The 20,102-nt window shown below is 42.4% G+C and overlaps 2 protein-coding genes across 5 annotated transcripts in view; one reads left to right on the top strand and one right to left on the bottom strand.

Moving 5' to 3' along the window:
* The first annotated feature begins 347 nt into the window (after positions 1-347).
* LOC107393170 (small ribosomal subunit protein eS27) lies at positions 348-1,665 on the top strand. Its single transcript, XM_015971368.3, has 4 exons — positions 348-480; positions 857-965; positions 1,050-1,160; positions 1,235-1,665. Exons 1-4 carry the CDS (start codon positions 475-477, stop codon positions 1,261-1,263), a joined length of 255 nt encoding a protein of 84 aa, XP_015826854.3. The 5' UTR covers positions 348-474; the 3' UTR covers positions 1,264-1,665.
* Positions 1,666-2,349: 684 nt separating this feature from the next.
* Positions 2,350-20,102, bottom strand: part of tpm4a (tropomyosin 4a) — a 31,622-nt gene continuing 13,869 nt past the window's right edge. For 2 of the 4 annotated variants that reach the window (XM_015971363.3, XM_015971365.3), the window contains 7 exons: positions 9,012-9,145; positions 8,783-8,900; positions 8,630-8,700; positions 8,438-8,513; positions 4,600-4,662; positions 3,917-3,986; positions 2,350-2,733 (listed from right to left, as the gene is read on the bottom strand). In XM_015971363.3, the coding sequence (XP_015826849.1) occupies positions 2,651-2,733; positions 3,917-3,986; positions 4,600-4,662; positions 8,438-8,513; positions 8,630-8,700; positions 8,783-8,900; positions 9,012-9,145 (615 nt within the window). In that variant the 3' untranslated portion in view covers positions 2,350-2,650. Of the gene's footprint in view, positions 2,734-3,252; positions 3,450-3,916; positions 3,987-4,599; positions 4,663-8,437; positions 8,514-8,629; positions 8,701-8,782; positions 8,901-9,011; positions 9,146-20,102 lie in introns of those variants that run through there. The other 2 variants (XM_015971364.3, XM_015971366.3) reach the window with 1 other exon arrangement.

The raw sequence follows: 20,102 nt of genomic DNA, 5'->3' as shown, positions 1-20,102 counted from the left end.
ACAAAGAATAAAACTACAAAGTGTTATAATTCTATACATTTTTGGAGCTACAAAATTAACCATGCAACTATAAAAGGTAAATTGCAAATGTACATTGCAAACCATATAACAAAAGCTGACACCCAAGCACAAAAAATCTTTAAAATGGTAAATATTCAGTACCAAACATCACATTTAAAATGTAATTATTGACGCACGTTATAGAAACAGTCGTTTCTCAGATATTTTCAAGGTTCTTCTTTTTTTTCTTTTTGCCTCTTGATTGTTTTCTACATTTTAAATAAGCCTATTTAATATTTATCAAGGATCTGTAGCTCCTCCCTGAAGAAAAGGACTCACCTCCTCCTCAGCCTCTGTCATCCACTTTCATCAGACTACAGCAGGACAGAGCAGGTGAATCTGGTGGTATACTATATACTTTGACTTCAGTTTAATTTGTACTGAACAGGAAAACCAAGGTGATCAGCAGCAAACATGTCTGTAAGTAAAAATGCTGTTTCCTTCTTTGTTTTATGGTTTATGGATGTTTTGATCTGTCAAAGACAGCTGATTGAAATTGCAGCGTGACGCATTTTAAAACAAAATGTCTTTTTTGCTAATGCGTGAAAATAATTAGTGGAAACATTAGCAAATTATGTTAAAATATAGTCATCATTGTGTAGATTGGATAGGTATAGCGCATTGACATATAAATACAGCGCTTGAACTTGTCTGGGCATGTTTCCTTGACATCGCCTGTAAAGTATTTGTCAGACACTAGGGGGCAGTAAATGGCAACACATGGAGTTGTTGAACTGTGATCCTGTTGAACCGAGAGCAGTGCGATGTCAAACTTTTACTTTATTTATTTATTCAGCTGGCTAAAGATTTGATGCATCCCAGCCCATCAGAGGAAAGAAGAAGACACAAGAAGAAGAGGCTGGTGCAGAGCCCTAACTCCTACTTCATGGATGTCAAATGCATAGGTAATCTCCCCCCCCCCCCCCCCCCCTTAAATCACCATGCATGACATAACCTTTGCTAATATTTCATATTTAAACACACCACAGGATGCTACAGGATCACCACCATCTTCAGCCATGCACACACAGTGGTGGCTTGTCCAGGTTGCACCACTATCCTCTGCACGCCAGGAGGTGGCAAATGCAAACTAACCGCAGGTGGGACAAAATTACAATATACTTTTAAGCATCTTAATGCAAACACAGCATTAAACATATATTTGTCCAAACAGGTTGTGCTTTCAGAAAGAAATATTCATGAGCAATCCACCGAATTGCCAACAGGTGGTAGAATGGACCACAAATGGAAGAATCTGATGCATTCTCTATGTTGCAACTCTGGAGGAAAAATAACCACTGGCATTTTAATCTGCTAATGGGTTTTCAAATCAAATATAAGAGGACCAGTGTAAGAAAAGATTACTGATGCTGTCCATGAATACAACCAGAATGAAGGGACGTACGTAGCAGTGTAAACTGCTTCTGTGAAATGTTTAGAAATGCAGAAAAAGAAGCCAAATGAAACAGAACTTCTGTAAAACATTTATTTATTGTGTTGGGGGGGGGGGGGGGGGCTTAACATACAGTCTCAATCAAATGTGAGGCAAGACATGAGCAGAAACCTTAAACATCACAAACAATAATAAAACATTCGACGATTCATCTTCTGTTTCATGTGTTTTCTTTGGCTTTCAAATTTCCCCTGGAAAAAAGAATGGGTCTACATAGAAAGGAAAAACTCCCAAGAAATACGTGATCATATTACCTAACATATTTCTACTATATACAATCCACCATTGATAAGACTTGACTGAGCTTCCAGTGGTTTGGGGGCTAAACTCACTCATGTTTGACAATAAATTGGAGTAAATATTGGCTACATTTTTGGAATTGTGTAAACTGTGGCAAACTGAAAGGTCAGAATCCCACAAATACTCCAGTTTGATGCACTAAATGTTCCACATGTCAGCCTCAGACGGGTCAAAGCTGTGCTGGAGAGGCTTTAGAATCAAGTTGAGTGTAAATAAGTATAAAGTACATCAGCAGCATGAGCCTTAATAGTGTATGTCACTGAAACCTTTCCTTTTGGCCACTGCAGTTTAAATTAATCAGGATGATGCAGCTGAAAACAGGCCAGGCTTAGTGAAATGTCTTATGGATGTAAAAGTACATCACAGGAAGGGAGATAAAAAGGGGAGTAACTTCATAATCACAACAATCTGGAACGTCAGAGCCACACTTAACGTGGCCTGAGTGAAACCCAGCATCACCTGTAGCCTGTAAAATAAAGTCAGATAAAAGAACTTTATTAAGCACATGTAAACATGATAAATTGAGCCAGTTCTCGTCATTAACTGATCAAATACGTGGCTTTTTTTGGACAAATTTGTTGCTAGGTTTTTTTTTTTTTTCATTATTAGGTGATCAAAGATCATTTCGAGAGGGGGGGGGGGGGGGCAAAGGCAAGTGGAAATGAAAGGTGATGAGTTAAGAGGATTTCATCTCTTCAAAAATAAGAAAAAATAACACCCAAGGATCAAGCATCAAGTCAATTCCCTCTTATGTGGAGAGTAAATGTGGAATGGAGTTGAACATTTATTGGAATGCTAACGACATCTCATCTTCTCTGTGTGTGTGTGTGTGTGTGTTTATAAGCTGTTCAGTTCCTGCAGGGTCTGGTCCAGGACTTTGTGCATGCCCACATTCTCCTCTTTGGCATGTGATAATTTTTCTGGGGAGAACAAAAAGAAAACGTGACACAGTGAACTCTAACCACCAGCTAAAAGCTGCTCATGTCGAGCTTAATGTCCTTGAAGAATCCTAGAAAACACACACGGAGCACCGTTTAACTGAGCTGGTGTTTTTGCATAAATGCTGTGGTTAACCTGTGCCACATGCAAACAAATTCAACCACAACACAGCGCCTTTTATGCATGAGATGCCAACTGCCGCAGGACTGTTGGAATAAAACACAGACTTGCTAAATTACTTGTGCATGGTTCTGTAGATGCATTTGTGAGCTTTATATCTTGTAAGACTTTAGACCAAAATGTTTGTGTTCTAAAAAGGTGAAAATGTGTATTAACTGAAACCAAAATGTTGAGTAAATATCACCAGAAATGCTCACCTCGTTTAACTGATTTAATGAACAGGATGAATCAGGATCCCTCATTAGAAAAACCACAGTCAAGCTTTCAAGTTTTGCTATTTTAATGCAAATATATATAGGAACAGAGACAAATGCAGCAAAGAAGGAAATAAAGATATTTTAATTTTTTTTTTCTTTGCAAAGCAAGATAAGCAAAAGGCACATATGACCTGCAGAGAGATTGTTCAGAGCAGCACGGGTGCAGAAAAGAGATGTTTAAAGAGATATCATGTCATTGAGGGCATGGTCCAGTTCCTCACTAATGGCCTTGTACTTCAGCTTCTGAGCATACAGCTCATCTGGAGGTCAGAGGTCAGCAGCGAGTACAGGCAGGGGCGGCAGGAACAGCAGCGACACAAGCAAGCCAAAAGCAGCACGAGAGACAGATGGAGGCAGAAAGGAGCGGAGGGAAGGTAGAGAAGACAAGAAAAATAATTAGGTCAGGCTTTTAAAAGATGCAGGAATGTTTGTCTAATCAGGGTCACAGATCTTTCTGCTGGGTGAGCTTCCAGGGCCTGTTCTTGTAAAGTTCCTCCAATAACTCGGCTCCCTGGTTCATCAGCTAAATAATGCTAACCTACAAAACACACATGCACACTATCCTCTGCAGCACGGCTGGCCCCGAGTCATCGCCCTTAAGAAAATACACATCCTTCCTTTCTTGGGAAAAGTTTCCACGTGCATTCAAATCAAATGTGCAGATGATTGGACGCTTAATGTTAATAACAGAAAAAAAAGATTAAAGAAGAATGTTATTGTCTCAAACCTTCCAGGTCATCAATGGTCTTTTCCAGTTTGGCCACTGTTCTCTCTGCAAACTCTGCTCGGGTTTCAGCCTGGATGAGGGTCAATAAGGAATTATTCCCAGTATGCAGCATGGAAAAGCTTCTAGAAACCATCTGAAGTTATAAATGCATTCACATAATAATCAAAATAAATGTATATAAGCCTTTTAATGGTGTGGGTGACTGAAAAAACATTTTAATGATCATTTCTGATTATAACTGCTCACTCTGTTTTTCATGCATGAAAACAGTCTCCTACACCTTCCTCCTGCATTAGCTTCTCATAGAAAATGCTAGGATTTGAAAATCCTCACATATCTATGTCACACTGTGAATTTTCATTCATGGCCTCACCCATCTTGGCTCATGCCTGCCCACAGGAAGCCTATTTAGTATTTTGTTTGCAGCGAGGAAAGAAAGCGGAGAGTGTCCTGGTGATACTGACTGAAACATGGCTGAACGTGTTCTGCTAGCCAATCAGAAGCAAGGCTTGTGCATATCATTAATAATAATGAGTAATCCTGCTGTTTTCAGTTCACCTCTGCACCAGCAATCTTCTGCATCTCAGAACAGGAGCATCATGGCTTTTATTAAAATGACTCATATGGTATTGATTTACACTAGAGAACACTGCAAATGTATTGAATAAACGAGTAAACCACACCTCCTTCAGTTTGTCAGTCAGAACTTTGATCTCCTCTTCGTACTTGTCCTCTTTTTCTGAGTACTGTTGACGGAGACATTGAGGGAAAAAAGAAAAGAAAAAACAGAAGCTCGTCAGTGGCAGGAACAAAAACTAGTTCCTGCTTGCTTTTGCCTGCAGATGCACCGAGCGTGAACATCATCCAGGGGTTGGAACTGAGCATGATGGGATAACGCATAACAGGAATTTAACTGGTATTAAAAAGATGTCGATCTGTTCTGGGAACAAGCCGGGCAGAGATGAGATGAACAACTCAGCTCGCCGGGCAAATCAAAACCCAAGCGAACAGCGGACCAAAAAAGGAAAGTGGTCATGTGGCTAATCTGGCATGTTGTTCTGCATGCCTGTGCTTGGAGGAGAAAACAAGCAGAAAGAAAAGTGCTGCAGGTTTTAGCGGATGACACATACCGACACACCTTGCATAGCCATTAACCATGAATGTGGCCGCCCTGGTGGATGATTGTTCACACAAAACAGAACAAATATTGATTTAAAGCGCCTTCATCACAGCTCTTCACATGTTTTAATACAAACCCTGAAGTGAAAAGGCACGATCGTGTTGAGGAGATGATAACGGCACGCAGGCTAGGTAGAGCTATTGTGACACAACACTAGCCTAGTGAACTAGACCAAATTCTTGCTTTGCAAAGTTTGGTCTAGGCATGCTCCATTGGAACCTCCGCAGCTCCTACCAGGACTCTGGCTAGCCAATCACAGCTCTCTAGAGGGGTTTCAAACACATAAAGAGCTGTGATTGGTCCATAATGGTGGGCCAATCATAGTGCTCTATATGCTTAGTGAACAAATCACAGAGCTTTATCCGCTTTGTGGGCCAATCAGGGCACTCTATATGCCTGGTGGGTGGGATGATGCAACAGAGTGAAACAAGAGTATGTCACATTCTTTGTCCATTTGAAAGACAACGGTAGAACCCGCCCCACAACCGAGAGCCGTCAATGGAGCGTTGCCAGACTAAATAATACATTTATTTAGTCTGGCTTGCCAGGCTAACACAACACCTCAGTGATGCATTAATGACTGGACCCCTAAGTTCACTCCAGACATCACCGTTTATATTTAGACTGCGTGTTTATGAGCGTGCCATTGATGAATCGTTATCATAAAACAGAAATGCACCAGTCAGCTTCCAAGAATACTTCCTGTTTTGTAAAGAGCTGAATCATCTCTAAAGTCAATAGCTGATGGCTAACAAAAACAATTCTAATATTAAATCATTAATATAAAATAATTATTTTAAACCAGATCACATCTATATCTAAAATGCTTCTGATGGTTGTTACAAATAAATTAGGTTACACTGTGCTCTTTTATGTTTTATGACATGTTGTGTAACTTACACAACATGTCATAAAACATAAAAGAGCACTAGATGATTAGGAAAGTGCCTTTTGTTAAAGATGTTAAATGCATTGCTAATAAATTACATTTATACTGTTTGTTCTGTTAGAAAAGTAAATGAAATCATTTAAAATGCAAACTCTGTAGGTTACGGCCTGATACTTGTGGTTATTAAACCTTGAAATCTTCATTTTGTACCCTGGTTGTAAATGATTGGTGTGACTGTAAGCTAGGGTTGTCACGATACTAAAATTTCAAACTCGATTCGAAACTGAAAAAAAAACTCGATACTCAATTTCGATACTATTTAAAAACACCAATTTATTGAACAAGTTTATTCAAAAAATAACATTCCTCAATTTATAATGCAAAAATTTAATGTTAAGAATTAAGTGTATAAAGTGCTTAAACCTTTCATGTATCAGCATTTTTTAAAACGTGCATACAAAAACTGGCGAAAGTTAACACTTTAAATCCTGAATTGTCTCACTATACATACACTATTTTGCTGCTTAAACTCTGTTTAAGGTGCATTTTTGTCATTAGATGTAATGCCATATGTTTTGTTCTGTACTTTTGAACAACCCTGTTGGTCAATAAAGGGAGAAAACAAATTTCTCCACAGACAAAGGTACATCTACCAGTAATCTTAATAAAAACAGATTGGCGCACGGCAGTGACGTCATTAAAAGCGCTGGTTAGATTAGCCGCGGCTAGTCTGTTTACGCCTAGAAATCCCAGACCCGCTCCAAACGAACAGGGAGAATCATTAATGATTCCTAACAAAACCTTTCGACTTTGAGATGTTTTGGTGCAGATAATGTCTTATTTCGAGGCTGCACCATGGGTGCCCGTCCGCACCCGTTATACGGATATACGCTGATGGCGATTTGCCGATGGAGCTAAATACCCCGGGGAATCCAAGTAGCACCAAAGTTGTCAGCGTGAGTAAACAAACGAACTGCATGCTAGAAATTAAGTCCGGGTTGCAATAAACGGGAGTTTCCTTTAAGCATATATGCGCAAATAAACAACTACTTGTCGGACTTGGTATGCTAATTAAGTTGGGCTGTGAAGCGCCTCCCAAATTCGCTGTTTATGTTTTTGTTTATTTATTTGGCAGACAAAACTTGGATCGGAGACAACTTACGTGGGAAATTGCAATGTAGCCATGCGGCGTCTTCTTCTGTTTGTCTGGGAGGTGGAGGCTGCTTTACGGCATCTGGCTGTCGTGCGTGTCGGTGTACTTGAAGAAGGCTGTGTATGTCCATGATATCGATACCACAGGGATGGAATGTGTAATTTAGATACCACTTTTAGTATCGATTTATATCTAGGTATCGATTTTTTTGACAACACTACTGTAAGCTGGTCTCACACGTGTCACATGATTTATGTGTCAGCTGGTTCTGAGCTTCTCTGGCTCCCACAGACTCTTTTAGATATTCTGAAAAGCTGACAACGCCTTTTTCGTCGTTGTCTTCCTCCGTTTATCCGGGTCCAGGTCGCGGGGGCAGCATCCAACTAGGGAGCTCCAGACCGTCCTCTACCCGGCCACCTCCACCAGCTCCTCCGGCAGGACCCCAAGGCGTTCCCGGACCAGACTGGAGATGTAACCTCTCCAACGTGTCCTGGGTCGACCCGGGGGCCTCCTGCCGGCAGGACATACCCGAAACACCTCCCCAGGGAGGCGTCCAGGAGGCATCCTGACAAGATGGCCAAACCACCTCAACTGACTCCTCTCGATCCGAAGGAGCAGCGGTTCTACTCCGAGTCCCTCCCGAATGTCCGAGCTCCTCACCCTATCTCTAAGGCTGAGCCCGGCCACCCTACGGAGGAAACTCATTTTGGCCGCTTGTATCCGCGATCTTGTTCTTTCGGTCATTACCCAAAGCTCATGACCATAGGTGAGGACTGGGACGTAGATCGACCGGTAAATCGAGAGCCTGGCTTTCTGGCTCAGCTCCCTCTTCACCACGACAGATCGGCTCAGCGCCCGCATCACTGCAGACGCCGAACCAATCCGCCTGTCAAACAAAGCCTTTTTCACTGGGTAAAAACTTCCACATCAACAAAGCGTCTGTGACTAAATTGTCCAATTTGTTATGGAGACTTCATGAATCAAAGGGGGAATGGACTCTGGTGCTGCTGACCATCAAAAGAAGGTCAAATCCAGTCGTCTGTTTAGTGGTCCTTCTGATGGCGTAGCAACTTGCTGAAATATTTGTTCATGTTGTTGAGCAGCACCTCTCACAGGTAAAGGTGTCACTATAAAACAAGTTAAATACTGTGTGTGGCTGCTTCCTGTGAGTGAACACAAAAACCTATTACCCCCCTGCAAAGAGTAACGGATGAGTACGCACGCGCGCGCGTGCGTGCGTGCGTGTGTGTGTGTGCATGTGTGTGTAAATGTAGTAGTTGCCACAGATCCCAGCCTCACCTTCTCAGCCTGGGCTTCTAAAGACTTCAGGTTGTTGGTCACATTTTTCAACTCCTCCTCCAGGTCGCTGGCTTTACTGTGATGAAAAAATGAGTTGCATTTACTTTTATGGTGACAATGTGCCGGTGTGTGTGTGTACCTGTGTGTGTGTGCGTGCGTGTGCGTGTGTGTGTGTGTGTGTGTTGGCTTTACCATTCAGAGAGCTCGGCCCTCTCCTCAGCTCTTTCCAGCTCTCCCTCCAAGATCACCAGCTTCCGGGCCACCTGAGAGCAACAAGATAGTCACGTTGTTTACAGGTGATGATTTTAGCCTCGCAGAGTGATTAAACCAGAACTGAAGCCACACCTCCTCATATTTACGGTCAGCTTCTTCTGCGATATGTTTGGCCTCCTTCAGCTGCATCTCCTGAATCTCCATCTTCTCCTCGTCCTTCATTGCTCTGTTCTCAATCACCTTCATCCCTCTGATTGGACAGGAAGCAGAGAGGAAGAAAGACAGAAGTGAATTTTGTTAAAAAACAAAAATCAATTAAATAAAAACTCCCGGCGATGGACAAGTGTTTCAGAGATCTGACCTCTCGCTTTCATCTGCAGCCTTCTCTGCCTCTTCCAGTTTCTGCAGCGCTGTGGCCAGTCTCTCCTGGGCTCGGTCCAACTCCTCCTCTACCAGCTGGATCCTACGGTTAAGAGCTGCTACATCACCCTCAGCCTGGGGGGCACAATGAAGAAGAGAACTCTGGTCATGCATTTTGTATTTCAATGTCACCAGAGAGTGAAAGAGAGGCAAATCAGAAGACAGGTCAGTGAAGAAAAGGGATGTTTGGGCTTTTGTTGATTATTTCATTCAGGCGTTTGAAATTTGTGTTTGATGACAAAAAATATTTTACTTACACATTAAGCGGTTTAAACTGGCGACAGGAGGACTCGTTTGAACATTTTTAAAAGCATGAAACTGACAAGGGTGGCTTTTGTGACCATGATGAGTTTCCACCTCCGCCATCAAACCAAACCACTTCTGTCTTACAGAATCACACACAGACATGTTAAGGTAGACCTCCCCCAAAATAGGACTAGACTGTTTGTATGAACCCATCATTGCTCTCTGTAATAAATATGCAAAAACAAAATGATTGCCTTTGAATTTGAGTGTGTGCGCTGCCTCTGGAAAACAAGTCCTGCACATGGATCTGCATCTGTTAAAGATATTCAAATATAATCTCACGCTGCCATGACAGGGAAATGTTCTGCCTTTATCTTTCAGTTATTTTAATCATTCGTCACTAACCGGCTGTATCCAAAACACAAAACTACAGCTGAACTCTGAAACCCTCTGCTTGCTCTGTTATGTTTTTTCTTGTTTCTCAAATCAATAGTAGGAAGTTCTGGGAGGACCTCCTGGGGCTACACAGACCACCTGTGATGAACGTTCTGGCAGGAAAAAAATAATCCTTTTTAATATCTGAAAAATCCAAGAACTTTCTATTCCAAAAGAAAACTCAATTTCCGGTGAATGCAGAACTCAGCCCAGCAGGGTTGTTTTTATTTCTCATCTGCCCTTGGTAAACAAAGACCAAGAGAGGAAAACCAGAGCAAACCCACAAGAACTTCGTCCGATCCACGCAAAGTTTATCCAACCATCCTCTCGTGGGGGGCCGCTTATCTAACTGGACAACAGTCTAACAAGTGCATCGCAAGAAAAAACAGATATCCCAATTTTAAAGGTGTGGTTCACTCATTTAATTTGGACATTTGCAGTGGTCTCTAGTAGGAATGACTGTCTTGTAAGTAGCCCTGGTGTGCCTGTTTCAGGACCTAGAAGACTGCCACATCAGAGGAGAGCTTCAGACGACAGGATTTGGAGTCCTACTTCCTGATATTTTGACATCTCACCTCTGATTGGCTAACAGTAACGTGACTCTACTGCTGACAGTTTGCTCTGCAACAAGGATGTTTTATCTCCACAAAATAACACAAGCTTGGAGGAGTTCTGATGTGTGGTGGAGTTGCTAATGCCCACAGTTAGCTTCTGCAGAGACGTTCTCTGCTGCTTCCTGGATGCTAAACCAACAACACAACTGAACTGTTCTTCCAAATTCTAAATAATCACACAGGTTTGCTCCGTTTTACCTGAAGGGTGAGGTGGGGCAGCAGTTTGTAGGTCAGTGACTCATTAGCTTGTCAATGAGTCCAGAAGTCAGTTCAGCAGTCAAATGTCATTTAGTTTACAGGTGGGTGAGTCACACTGCAAAGCATGAGGCGAGACTGAAGCGAAAGCAGCCAGAGCAGAAGATGTCTGAGAATAAATATACTTTCATTCTGGTCCAGATCTCTGTCACATTCATATGTAAGCATGGTTTCCTGCTTGCTGGCAGCGACCTCCATCTCCCTGTCTCTTTTTAAATGTAAAAGATTTCCTCCATCTTGTCTCCATTTTAGCTTACTGTTGTAAAACTGGTCCATTTTTCCACCGATTGTCTACTTTGTCCAAAAGCACCAGGGGAGTCTGCTGATACGAGACAGGAAACGTTTGTCAAACTGTCATTGGTGTGTCTTCCAACAACCAGTGCATGTAAGCCTAACCCAATACAGAATGGATGCAAGAAAAGGAGCATGAATCTTTCTGAACATCTTGAATTCTCATCAGAAGCATACTGCTCACACAGGTCAGCATCTGTCAACACCACATCTGGCCAGTGAAACATGTTGCTTGGGCTTAAACTGAAGCCTGAAATAACAGATATAGTAACTTCCTGTGTCCTGGATGGAGTACGGTAATGTGTTGGGAAGAATACAGTCTGCAGACAAACAAACACGCTATTCATGCAGTTCAGGTCAGCCGCAGACACACGAACGGCTCCGAATATACACACACACACACACAGTCGCTCTCGTTCCGCCAATTCCTGGTTTTCTCTAAACAAACACTCACACACAATTATGATTCATGCTGAAATAACACAACAAGCCTGCTAAAACCACTACAGCGATGGCAGGCTAACGTTTGCTATTCAATGTGTGTAACCCAGAGTTTTATCAGTCATCAAACGTTCCGAAACAGGGGGGTGGGTCCTCACACACAGACAGCCTTGTGTCAAGTGTAAGACCTTGTGTGTGTGTGTGTGTGCGTGTGTGTGTGTGTGTGTGTGTGTGTGTGTGTGTGTGTGTGTGTGTGATTTCCTGCCTCTATGTCTGTGAAGCATGACTGTGGAATAGGGGAGAAAGCCCAAGGGTGCAGTAGTACGAACCGACTATCCTGCTGCTTTAGAAAATCATTTAACCAGAGACGGTGGAGCTGCTCAAGAACGTTCATATGAGAGGTCTGTCACCTAAACAAATAAATGGGATCTCCAAAAAAGGTAACAGGAACTTAGCTGGCCAAAACATCCCTTCTTTTCTCTCCCTATGATTGTTCTTTCTTTTGGTGCCAGTGGTCACTCCTCGTCACTCTGGTCGTGCCCCGTCCTTTAGCACCCAATTTTCATTCTCCAACTCCCTGGGACACGCTAGCACGCACGCGCACACACATACAGATTCCAGTACCATTACAACTTAACAGATTTCACCAGCTCTGCTTACTCAACATTTCCATCTAAAGCTTTTAATGCTACGTTCATTCATACTCGTGCACACCAGAATGTAACTTGCTTCTGTGTATGAAATGTTCTATATAAATAAAGCTGCCCTGTGTTAACCTAGTTTTGCAGGTCTAAAGGCAGAAAACAGAGTACAATCAAAAATTAAGGCTCAGAACTAGGAGTATGTACTGGCAATATTCTTGCAATATGATAGGCATCACATACAATGCGATATGTTGCGACACTGAAGCCAGACAATATTTTCTAATTTTAAGACTTAATTTAAAGCTGCTTTAGCGAATCTACAGAACAAGCTAGGTTTTGAATGCAAACACGGTCACAGAGCACTCACCCCTCCCCTCGGGTATCTTCTCTGAGACCATTTTAAAATCACTACATGTTGTTTGTCCAATATGTACAACAATACTAGGGATGCACCGATATGAAATTTTTAGGCCAATACCGATATTAATATCACGGCCGATGACCGATATTTGCCGATACTGATATACTGACATTGATGCTTCTAAAAACAGATTTTGTAAAGAATGAAAATAATTAAAGCTGATTTTATGTAATTATGTACACACACCACACACATTTGAGCTTCTGAGATGATTACAATCACTGTCACATGACACACACACACCCCCAAAACAGATTAACAAATGAAAACAAGATGGGAAAAATATCGGTTGTTAACATCAGCCCAGTTTTATACATCGGACCGACAGCGATACGCTAAAAAACGACTATCATCCGATGTCGATATATTGTGCATCCCTAAACAATATAATAATATAGAGCCTTTTTTCTCACCAAATTCAAATGGTGTGTAAGGCATGAACTGAAGTAGCTTCACACAGTCTTTTACAAACAGTGAAAATAAAATATATCTACACCTTTCCTGTAGTAGCTGTTCACACGAGGGCTTCGTGAAGGTACATTTGCTCCTGAAGAGTCGCAGTCACAACTGAAACAGAGGGACTAACACCTCTCTCAATCACATGTAATGGAAGAGAATACAAACTGTGTGATAGAAAAATATTGATTTTTTTTTACATCACGTCAGATGGTTATGACAGTTATTGTCCCTACTGTAGCGTTTGGTAAATTAGTAGTGAGAAATTCCTCCTAAACTTTAATGTCCCTGTCGATAATTTGCTGAAGTTCGGGCTTGTTTTAGTCGGACTTTAGTCAAAGGCCTTTGATTGTTGGTCTGGAATTTAAATGGTAAATGGCCTGTATTTGATATAGCGCCTTCTAGAGTCCTGGAACCCCCAAGGTGCTTTACAACACAGTCATTCACCCATTCACACACACACATTCACACGCTGGTGGGGATGAGCTACAATGAAGCCACAGCTGCCCTGGGGCGCACTGACAGAGGCGAGGCTGCCGAGCACTGGCGCCCCCGGTCCCTCCGACCACCACCAGCAGGCAAGGGGGGTTAAGTGTCTTGCCCAAGGACACGACAGCGACAGACTGAGCGGGGCTCGAACCTGCAACCTTCCGATTAAAAAAACTTCTCATTTACGCTTTCCTAAAAATTGTCCCATTTATTCTTATTAGTATTACTTTTTTTTTGAATAAGTAATAAGTTGACATTTTTCCACAAAGGCAGAGTCGATATTATAACATTCCGTCTTCTATACCAAATCGACAACTGAAAAAACGTTAAAACTATTTTGTACCAAAAGTGCAGTCCTGTTCGGCGAGACTTTAGGACTAACCGAGTGTGTTACATGCATTAGAGACTGGATCAAGGACAAATGAAACAGGAACCTAATTACTGGCTGATTCCAGGGCAGTGGGCTAATGAGCTGCACAATGCTGTTGGGGTTCAGGGGAAGTTATTCCTGACACTAATGCTGCTGCAGCCAGAATGCATGTAATCTCCTCTCACATGCAAAGATGAGGGCATAAAGCATGATATGTAAAAAGTATCATTATACATTCAGACAAGAATTACAATGAGCACTCTCTTACATGTAAGTTGTTGCTGTGTGCCTGAGCTATCTGACTTGCAGGATATTAATCTCCTGTCTAATCCTGACTAGAGAGAAAATGCAACCCATTTATTAACTAAACATGAACAAAGCATGCCAAGATCAATGTTAAAATATGTTATTTCTGAGCAAGAAAAAGGTAGTCAAATATCTGCATCTTTTCATGTTGTTTTCATTGTGAACAAGAGGCTTTTCTACAATGACTTAACAAAATACAAAAATAACACAAGGCTTACTGAACTTTGCAAACCCTCCAACAAAATTAAGTTTTTAGTTGGTCCCAGCTCTACTCCACACAATGAAGACCACATGCAAAACCATCATAGCAAGGTCGGCTTCACTGTCCTAAAAATTCATCTATATTCTAGTCCTCACTTGTACGAAAACCCACAAACTTGGCTTACCTAACCACCTGAGCAGCTATCGTGGGGGTGTTCCCCAAAACACCAGTGACCACCATTTAGCATCAACATGTGCCCATTATGTTTGGAAAGTTGAGCTATTCTCAAAGAATAGGTCCAAAGAAAACACTAAATAAGGACGGATGCTGCTAAAAGGCCCTACACAAAACCAAACAAGGCCCATGCAAAGCAGCAAATGCCTTACTCCAATAAACCAACGAACCATTACCAGCTGAGTCATTCTCAGAAGGCTGCATGTAGTTAACCTGGTTGTAAGAGTAATTGTCAGAGACACAACAGAAAAGAAACCACAGTGGAGGACTGAGTGCAGATGGATTACTCAAACATCCAGTGTCTGTTTGCCCAGGGTGCAGTAGAACAGTAATCAGAGCATAATTCAACATGACCTATGGTACAGGAAGTAGAACTAAATACCACTTAGAGAAAACTGGAGGAAACTTTCTGTACATTTTGAGTAACGACCAGAATCATGTGTTAGCCTAGTGAACTGGGCCGAAATCTAGCTTTGCAGAGATTGGTCTTGGAGCCGGCCAAGGGCAAGGCTACCCTTTATCACCGATTCTGTTCTTAACTTTTATGGAAAGGATTTCTAGGTGCAGCTAAGGTGTTCCGGGGATCCATGTTGGTTGCCTAAGGATCTGGGGTCTTATTTATCAAACATTGCGTAGAATCCTTACTAAAACCGTACTTAAGCTCAGCAAAAAAAATGTACTTACGCCAAGTAGGTTTGTGATCCATCAAACATGGAGTACGCACAGCTGCACGCAATCTCCGCTTCATAAATCAGAAACTATCTAGAAATGTTCTCAGCTACATTTTAGTCACATCCCGCCCTCACCACGCCCACTTACTGTCATAAATAGTCAATGCAAAGTGCCTTGTAGACCTCATGCATATACATAAGCTGGCTTGTTGCAGCATTTCGATCATGACCGCAGATCAAGGAAGCGCTATTTCACAGAAGCAGAAATTCAGGTACTTGTGGGTGAGGTGGAGAAATGAAAGGAAGTGCTTTTGCAAAACAAATAAGAGAAAATCCACGGACTGGCACAGCGTTGCTGAAGCCGTCAATGCTGAGTTCTTCAGGGAGATCTGTGGCAGATATTTAAAAAAATGGTCCAATCAGGATTCGATCCCCAGACTCCCGGGTGAAAGTCACCCGCGCTAACCAGTTAGCCAAACGGAGATCTCCCCTGTCCAAGTAGCCAGGGCGCATGATCAATCGGGTCACAGTGACAGGACACACACTGTCACAGACGCATGACATTCTGTCTCAATCTGTCCCCCTGCTGATATTCTGCATTCCGTATTCTGCGCTTCAGGCTGTGTATGTGTGTGTACGCACGTGTATGTGTGTGAGTGAGCGCATATATGTGTGTGCGTGCGTGTGTGCGGGGTCTTGTTCTGTGTGAAAATGAAGCAGTACAAGTGATAATACCGCAGGATTTCATAATTTTATCCTTCTCAGCAGCAGCACTGCAGGTGCTCTCCATGTCCAAAATGTGTGTAAGCCAGGTCCTTAGTCAACTTAAAGTTGCGCACATTTTTCCGCTAAGTTTTCTTTCATAAATCCCAAAGTTTGCGTGGAAAGTTGCTTACGCAGTTTTCCGGCCCCGTTTTGTGCGTAAGCACGCTTGATAAATGAGGCCCCAGGTCTCTGGTTTTTGCAGATGATGTGGTCCTGTTGGCTTCATCAGCGGTTCGCAGGCTGGGAGGAGAATCAGCTCCTCTAAATCCGAGACTATGGTCTTGAATCAGAAGAGGGCAGAATTCCTTCTCTGGGTCAGGGATGAGATCCTGCCTCAAGTGGAGGAGAAGTATCTTGGGGTCTTGTTCACTAGTGAGGCAAAGATGGAGCAGGAGATCGATAGGCAGATTGGTGCTGCGACAGCAGAGATGCGGGCGTTATACTAATATATATATATATATATATATATATATATATATATCTGTCGTGATGGAGAGCTGAGTCAGAAGGCAAAGCTCTTAATTTACCGATCGCTCTACATTCCTACCCTCACCTATCGTCATGAAATTTGGGTAGTGAACAATGACTACGTTTACATGCAGCCAATATCCGGGTTATGATCGGGTTAAGGTCGGTATTCGGGTTTCTGAGTTGATCAGAATAACCCGTTTACAAGCATGAATAGAAAGAGTTACCTCTAACTTGCATAACCCGATTTAAATGCGGACGTTGGGGTAGCGTCGGGACGTATGGACTACGTCCAGATGCAATATGCATCATTTCTGGTTCTTCTTGTTCCGGTATCCGTGAAAACAACAACATGTTTCCCAGTTCGGAAGAGATAGCAACCGCGTTTGTTTAGTTTCCTCGTCACTCCAAAAGTGTGGTGCTGTGCCGCGACTCGCCATGTTGCTCCCAACTTGTTGTTTACTTCCGGTGTTCTGGCGCGTACAAGACGTCTCGCTACTCAAAAGACTAAGATTCCTTGCGAACTGAGCAAGCGCAGAACACACACTTTGATGGGGATATCCCGATATGCGTTTACACGACCAAACATTCGGGTTAGAAAAGGGTTACCCCAGGTGTAGTAACCGGGTTTTTAAAAACCCGGTTATGAGCATATCCGGGTTTTTGGCGGTGTTTACATGGACCTGCGGAACCGGGTTATTGTGAATATTCGAGTTTTAAAAGGGTTACTGGCTGCATGTAAACACACTCAATGAAGAAGACAAGCTTTTATATAGCGCCTCTCTAAATAAAAACCACAAGGACTTCACAAAAAACAAAAAAACTTTTTTAAGTATAAAAAGATTTAAAAAATGGTTAAAAATATGTTTAAAAGGAGAAAAGGACAAAAAAGTAAGGAAAGGGAGAGAATAGGAATGAGGGAAATTAATGGCTCCCGGGAAAGGCAGAATAGAACAGAATAAGGAGAGAGTGGTGATGATAGAACGAGATCGCGGACACAAGCATCAGAAAACGGTTTTCTCCGCAGGGTGTCTGGGCTCTCCCTTAGAAATAGGGTGAGAAGCTCGGTCACCCAGGAGGGGCGGAGTAGACTCGCTGCTCCTCCACGTCAAGAGGAGCCAGTTGAGGGGGCTCGGGCGCCTCTCTGGTGAGGTTTTCCGGGCACGTCCAACTGGAAGGAGACCCAAGGAAAGACCCTGGACACGCTTGGAGGGTCAATGTCTCTCGGTTGGCCAGGAAGCGCCTTGGGATTCCCCCGAAGGAGCTTTGGCTGCTGGCCCCGCGACCCGATTCCAAATAAGCAGCTGAAAATGGATGATCTAGGAACATCTGCGGCCCCTTCGTAACCTTCTGGCAGGCCATCGACAGACATTAATACCATTAAAAGTTTAATTTTTTCAAAGTATGCCGTAATTTAATTCTTTAGGGAGACAGAGAGCGGCTGTGAGGCGTAAACAACGGCATTCGATGGCTGTGTCTCAATTCAGGGTCTGCATCCTACCTCGGCCGGATTCGTCGGCCGGTTACGTCACAGCGCCGCGACTCGGCCTGTCCCAATTCGAAGACTCCTTCAAATGCGGTCGACGAATGCGGCCTTCTTTTCACCTGAATGAAGGATGGGTCGGGTGTATCCTTCAATAGGTAGCATTTCCCAAGATGCCTTGCGGGCCGGCCGGCAGAAAAACTTAAAAACAATGGCGGACAGTGAAGCGGGAGCTGTCGGAGAGGATTGCGCATATAAATGTAAGTATAAACTTGAAAACTGTCAGTTTAAGGACTTTTTGTGATACATGAACGTTATTTTAGTTAGAAATGTTACAGTAAAAGTGCTTGTATTGCGGTCTCGGCTCGTATGTTCGGCCGCGCTCGGTGTCGTACTTCTCCCGCTACGTTTCCCCCTGATTTTAATTGAAGTTTGTATTTTAGGACCAAAAGAGAAAACCAGGGAATTTATTAAGCTTAGGGCGGAGATGGACCACATGATCACCGGAGCAAAGTATTCGGCGGCTGTGGCATGGAGGTACAATAACATCTCTTATTTTAAAAACTCGTTTGAGTTTATTTTTTTCTGCGAAAACATGAAAGGAATAACCCGTTGTCCTCTTTTCTCTTCCTGTTTCTTTTTTACATGTTTGTTAAGACTATTCTGGAGAAAATGGGCATCCAGGGGAAGGTGCCAGCGATGACCAGCATCTGGAGCTGATCTGGGAGGAATTGAGGCTGCAGAGGGAGGCAGAGCAGCAGAGAGCACAGGAGAGAAGGAAGAACTTTGACAGCTTTTTACTTTGCTAGAAAAAATGGTTAAGGAAGATTAAACATGTACATGTAAAAGAAATATCTAAATAAAATCAGTTCTGCATTAAACTCTTGAATTTTATTTTTGTTTACAAATGAGAATTGTTTACTAGAGGGTATCCGCTGGGTCTTGAAAAGTCTTAAAAGGTGATAAATCGGTTTTGGTCAAATTAAGACCCTTAGAAAGTATTAAAAACTATTATCACATCTTTGCTCGTGCTCAGCTTGTCTAAAGTATTTTCTCTGAATTAGCTCTCCAACAGTCAAGGAAATGATTAACCCCCAGAGACCCACGGTTGTAGTATCACAACATCAGATTTAAGTCCACAAAAATAAACCTTCCCCATTTTTTTTCCTTTTTAAAACCACATTTACATTGCTAATAGGTCCTATTGTTCAGTTCTGCAACACTATTGGCTGTTAAAATGTGTAAATAGGCCCGTTTATCTGGCCTCCTAGAACAACATGTGAAAGGTTAAAAAAATATTTTGCAGTTGTTTTCTAAATTTGGGTTTCTGGGGGTTAAAAAGCTAAATAAAACGTCGAGCTCCATCGTTTAAGGTTCCTTCTGCCCAGCGGTTCCACGGTTGCTAGGCGACGGCCGAGGGAGTTCATGAAGGCTAGGCCTGTCCAAATTCACAGCCGTTAACATCCGGTCTACCCGGCCGACGGAGGACGCAGCCCACGTCGGCCGGGTGGGCTGGGTCCTTCGAAGGATGCAGACCCTGAATTGAGACACAGCCAATGATCGGGGGAAGCACCATTTTTTTAATGGTACTTTGTGAGACAACAAAGCACAGTGAATTACAACTTCAACAGAGATTTTTTATGTAATTTTTGGTGTCGGGAGTATGGAAAGACTATTTAAAAGCATTGGTAAGGGTGCTTTTTCTCCCTTTCCCATAAAATGGTCAGGAAAGTGGTCGTTTTGGGCCCACTTGTTGAAATGGAGACACCTGCATGCTGTAAGGGAGCATGTAAAATTACCCAGAAGCTCCTATAGTGGAAACTAACCTATTGTTTTTTTTTATACCATGCATGAGTGTAGACGTCACATCTTCTCAGGAACAATGATGTTTGATGGCTGGAATGATACATTCTCCACTAGATGTGCTTTCACGACTAAATTAAATCCCACTAATTCAAAGAGGATGATGCAATTTCTTCCAAAGTAGGAAAGCTTTGTTGCAAAATCATCACAACTTTTCATAAGTGATTCATAAGTGATCTAATTAATCATCTGCCAGTGTTAATGACTATTTTTATTAGTTAAAAGTGAGATTGTGTCAACACTTTATTGAATCTATAAATAAGGCTCTTTATCCCTGAATAATTATATTAACTTAATGTATTTTTTTCTGTAAGAAGAAAAAAATCTCTGAATTTCCACAAACATAAATTGTTCTGCAGAACCAACAAAGGCATTAGA

The sequence above is a fragment of the Nothobranchius furzeri genome, chromosome 8 (genome assembly GCF_043380555.1).
Source record: "Nothobranchius furzeri strain GRZ-AD chromosome 8, NfurGRZ-RIMD1, whole genome shotgun sequence".
Taxonomy (NCBI): domain Eukaryota; kingdom Metazoa; phylum Chordata; class Actinopteri; order Cyprinodontiformes; family Nothobranchiidae; genus Nothobranchius; species Nothobranchius furzeri.
The sequence above is the reverse complement of the archived record's forward strand: the minus strand, read 5'-3'. Positions and strand labels throughout refer to the sequence as shown.

What these genes read in the sequence shown, in the direction of transcription:
- LOC107393170 (XM_015971368.3), top strand. An exon ending in CATGGATGTCAAATGCATAG is followed by an intron (nt 966 to 1,049) that starts GTAATCTCCCCC and finishes AACACACCACAG; the next exon opens with GATGCTACAGGATCACCACC. An exon ending in CAAATGCAAACTAACCGCAG is followed by an intron (nt 1,161 to 1,234) that starts GTGGGACAAAAT and finishes TTGTCCAAACAG; the next exon opens with GTTGTGCTTTCAGAAAGAAA.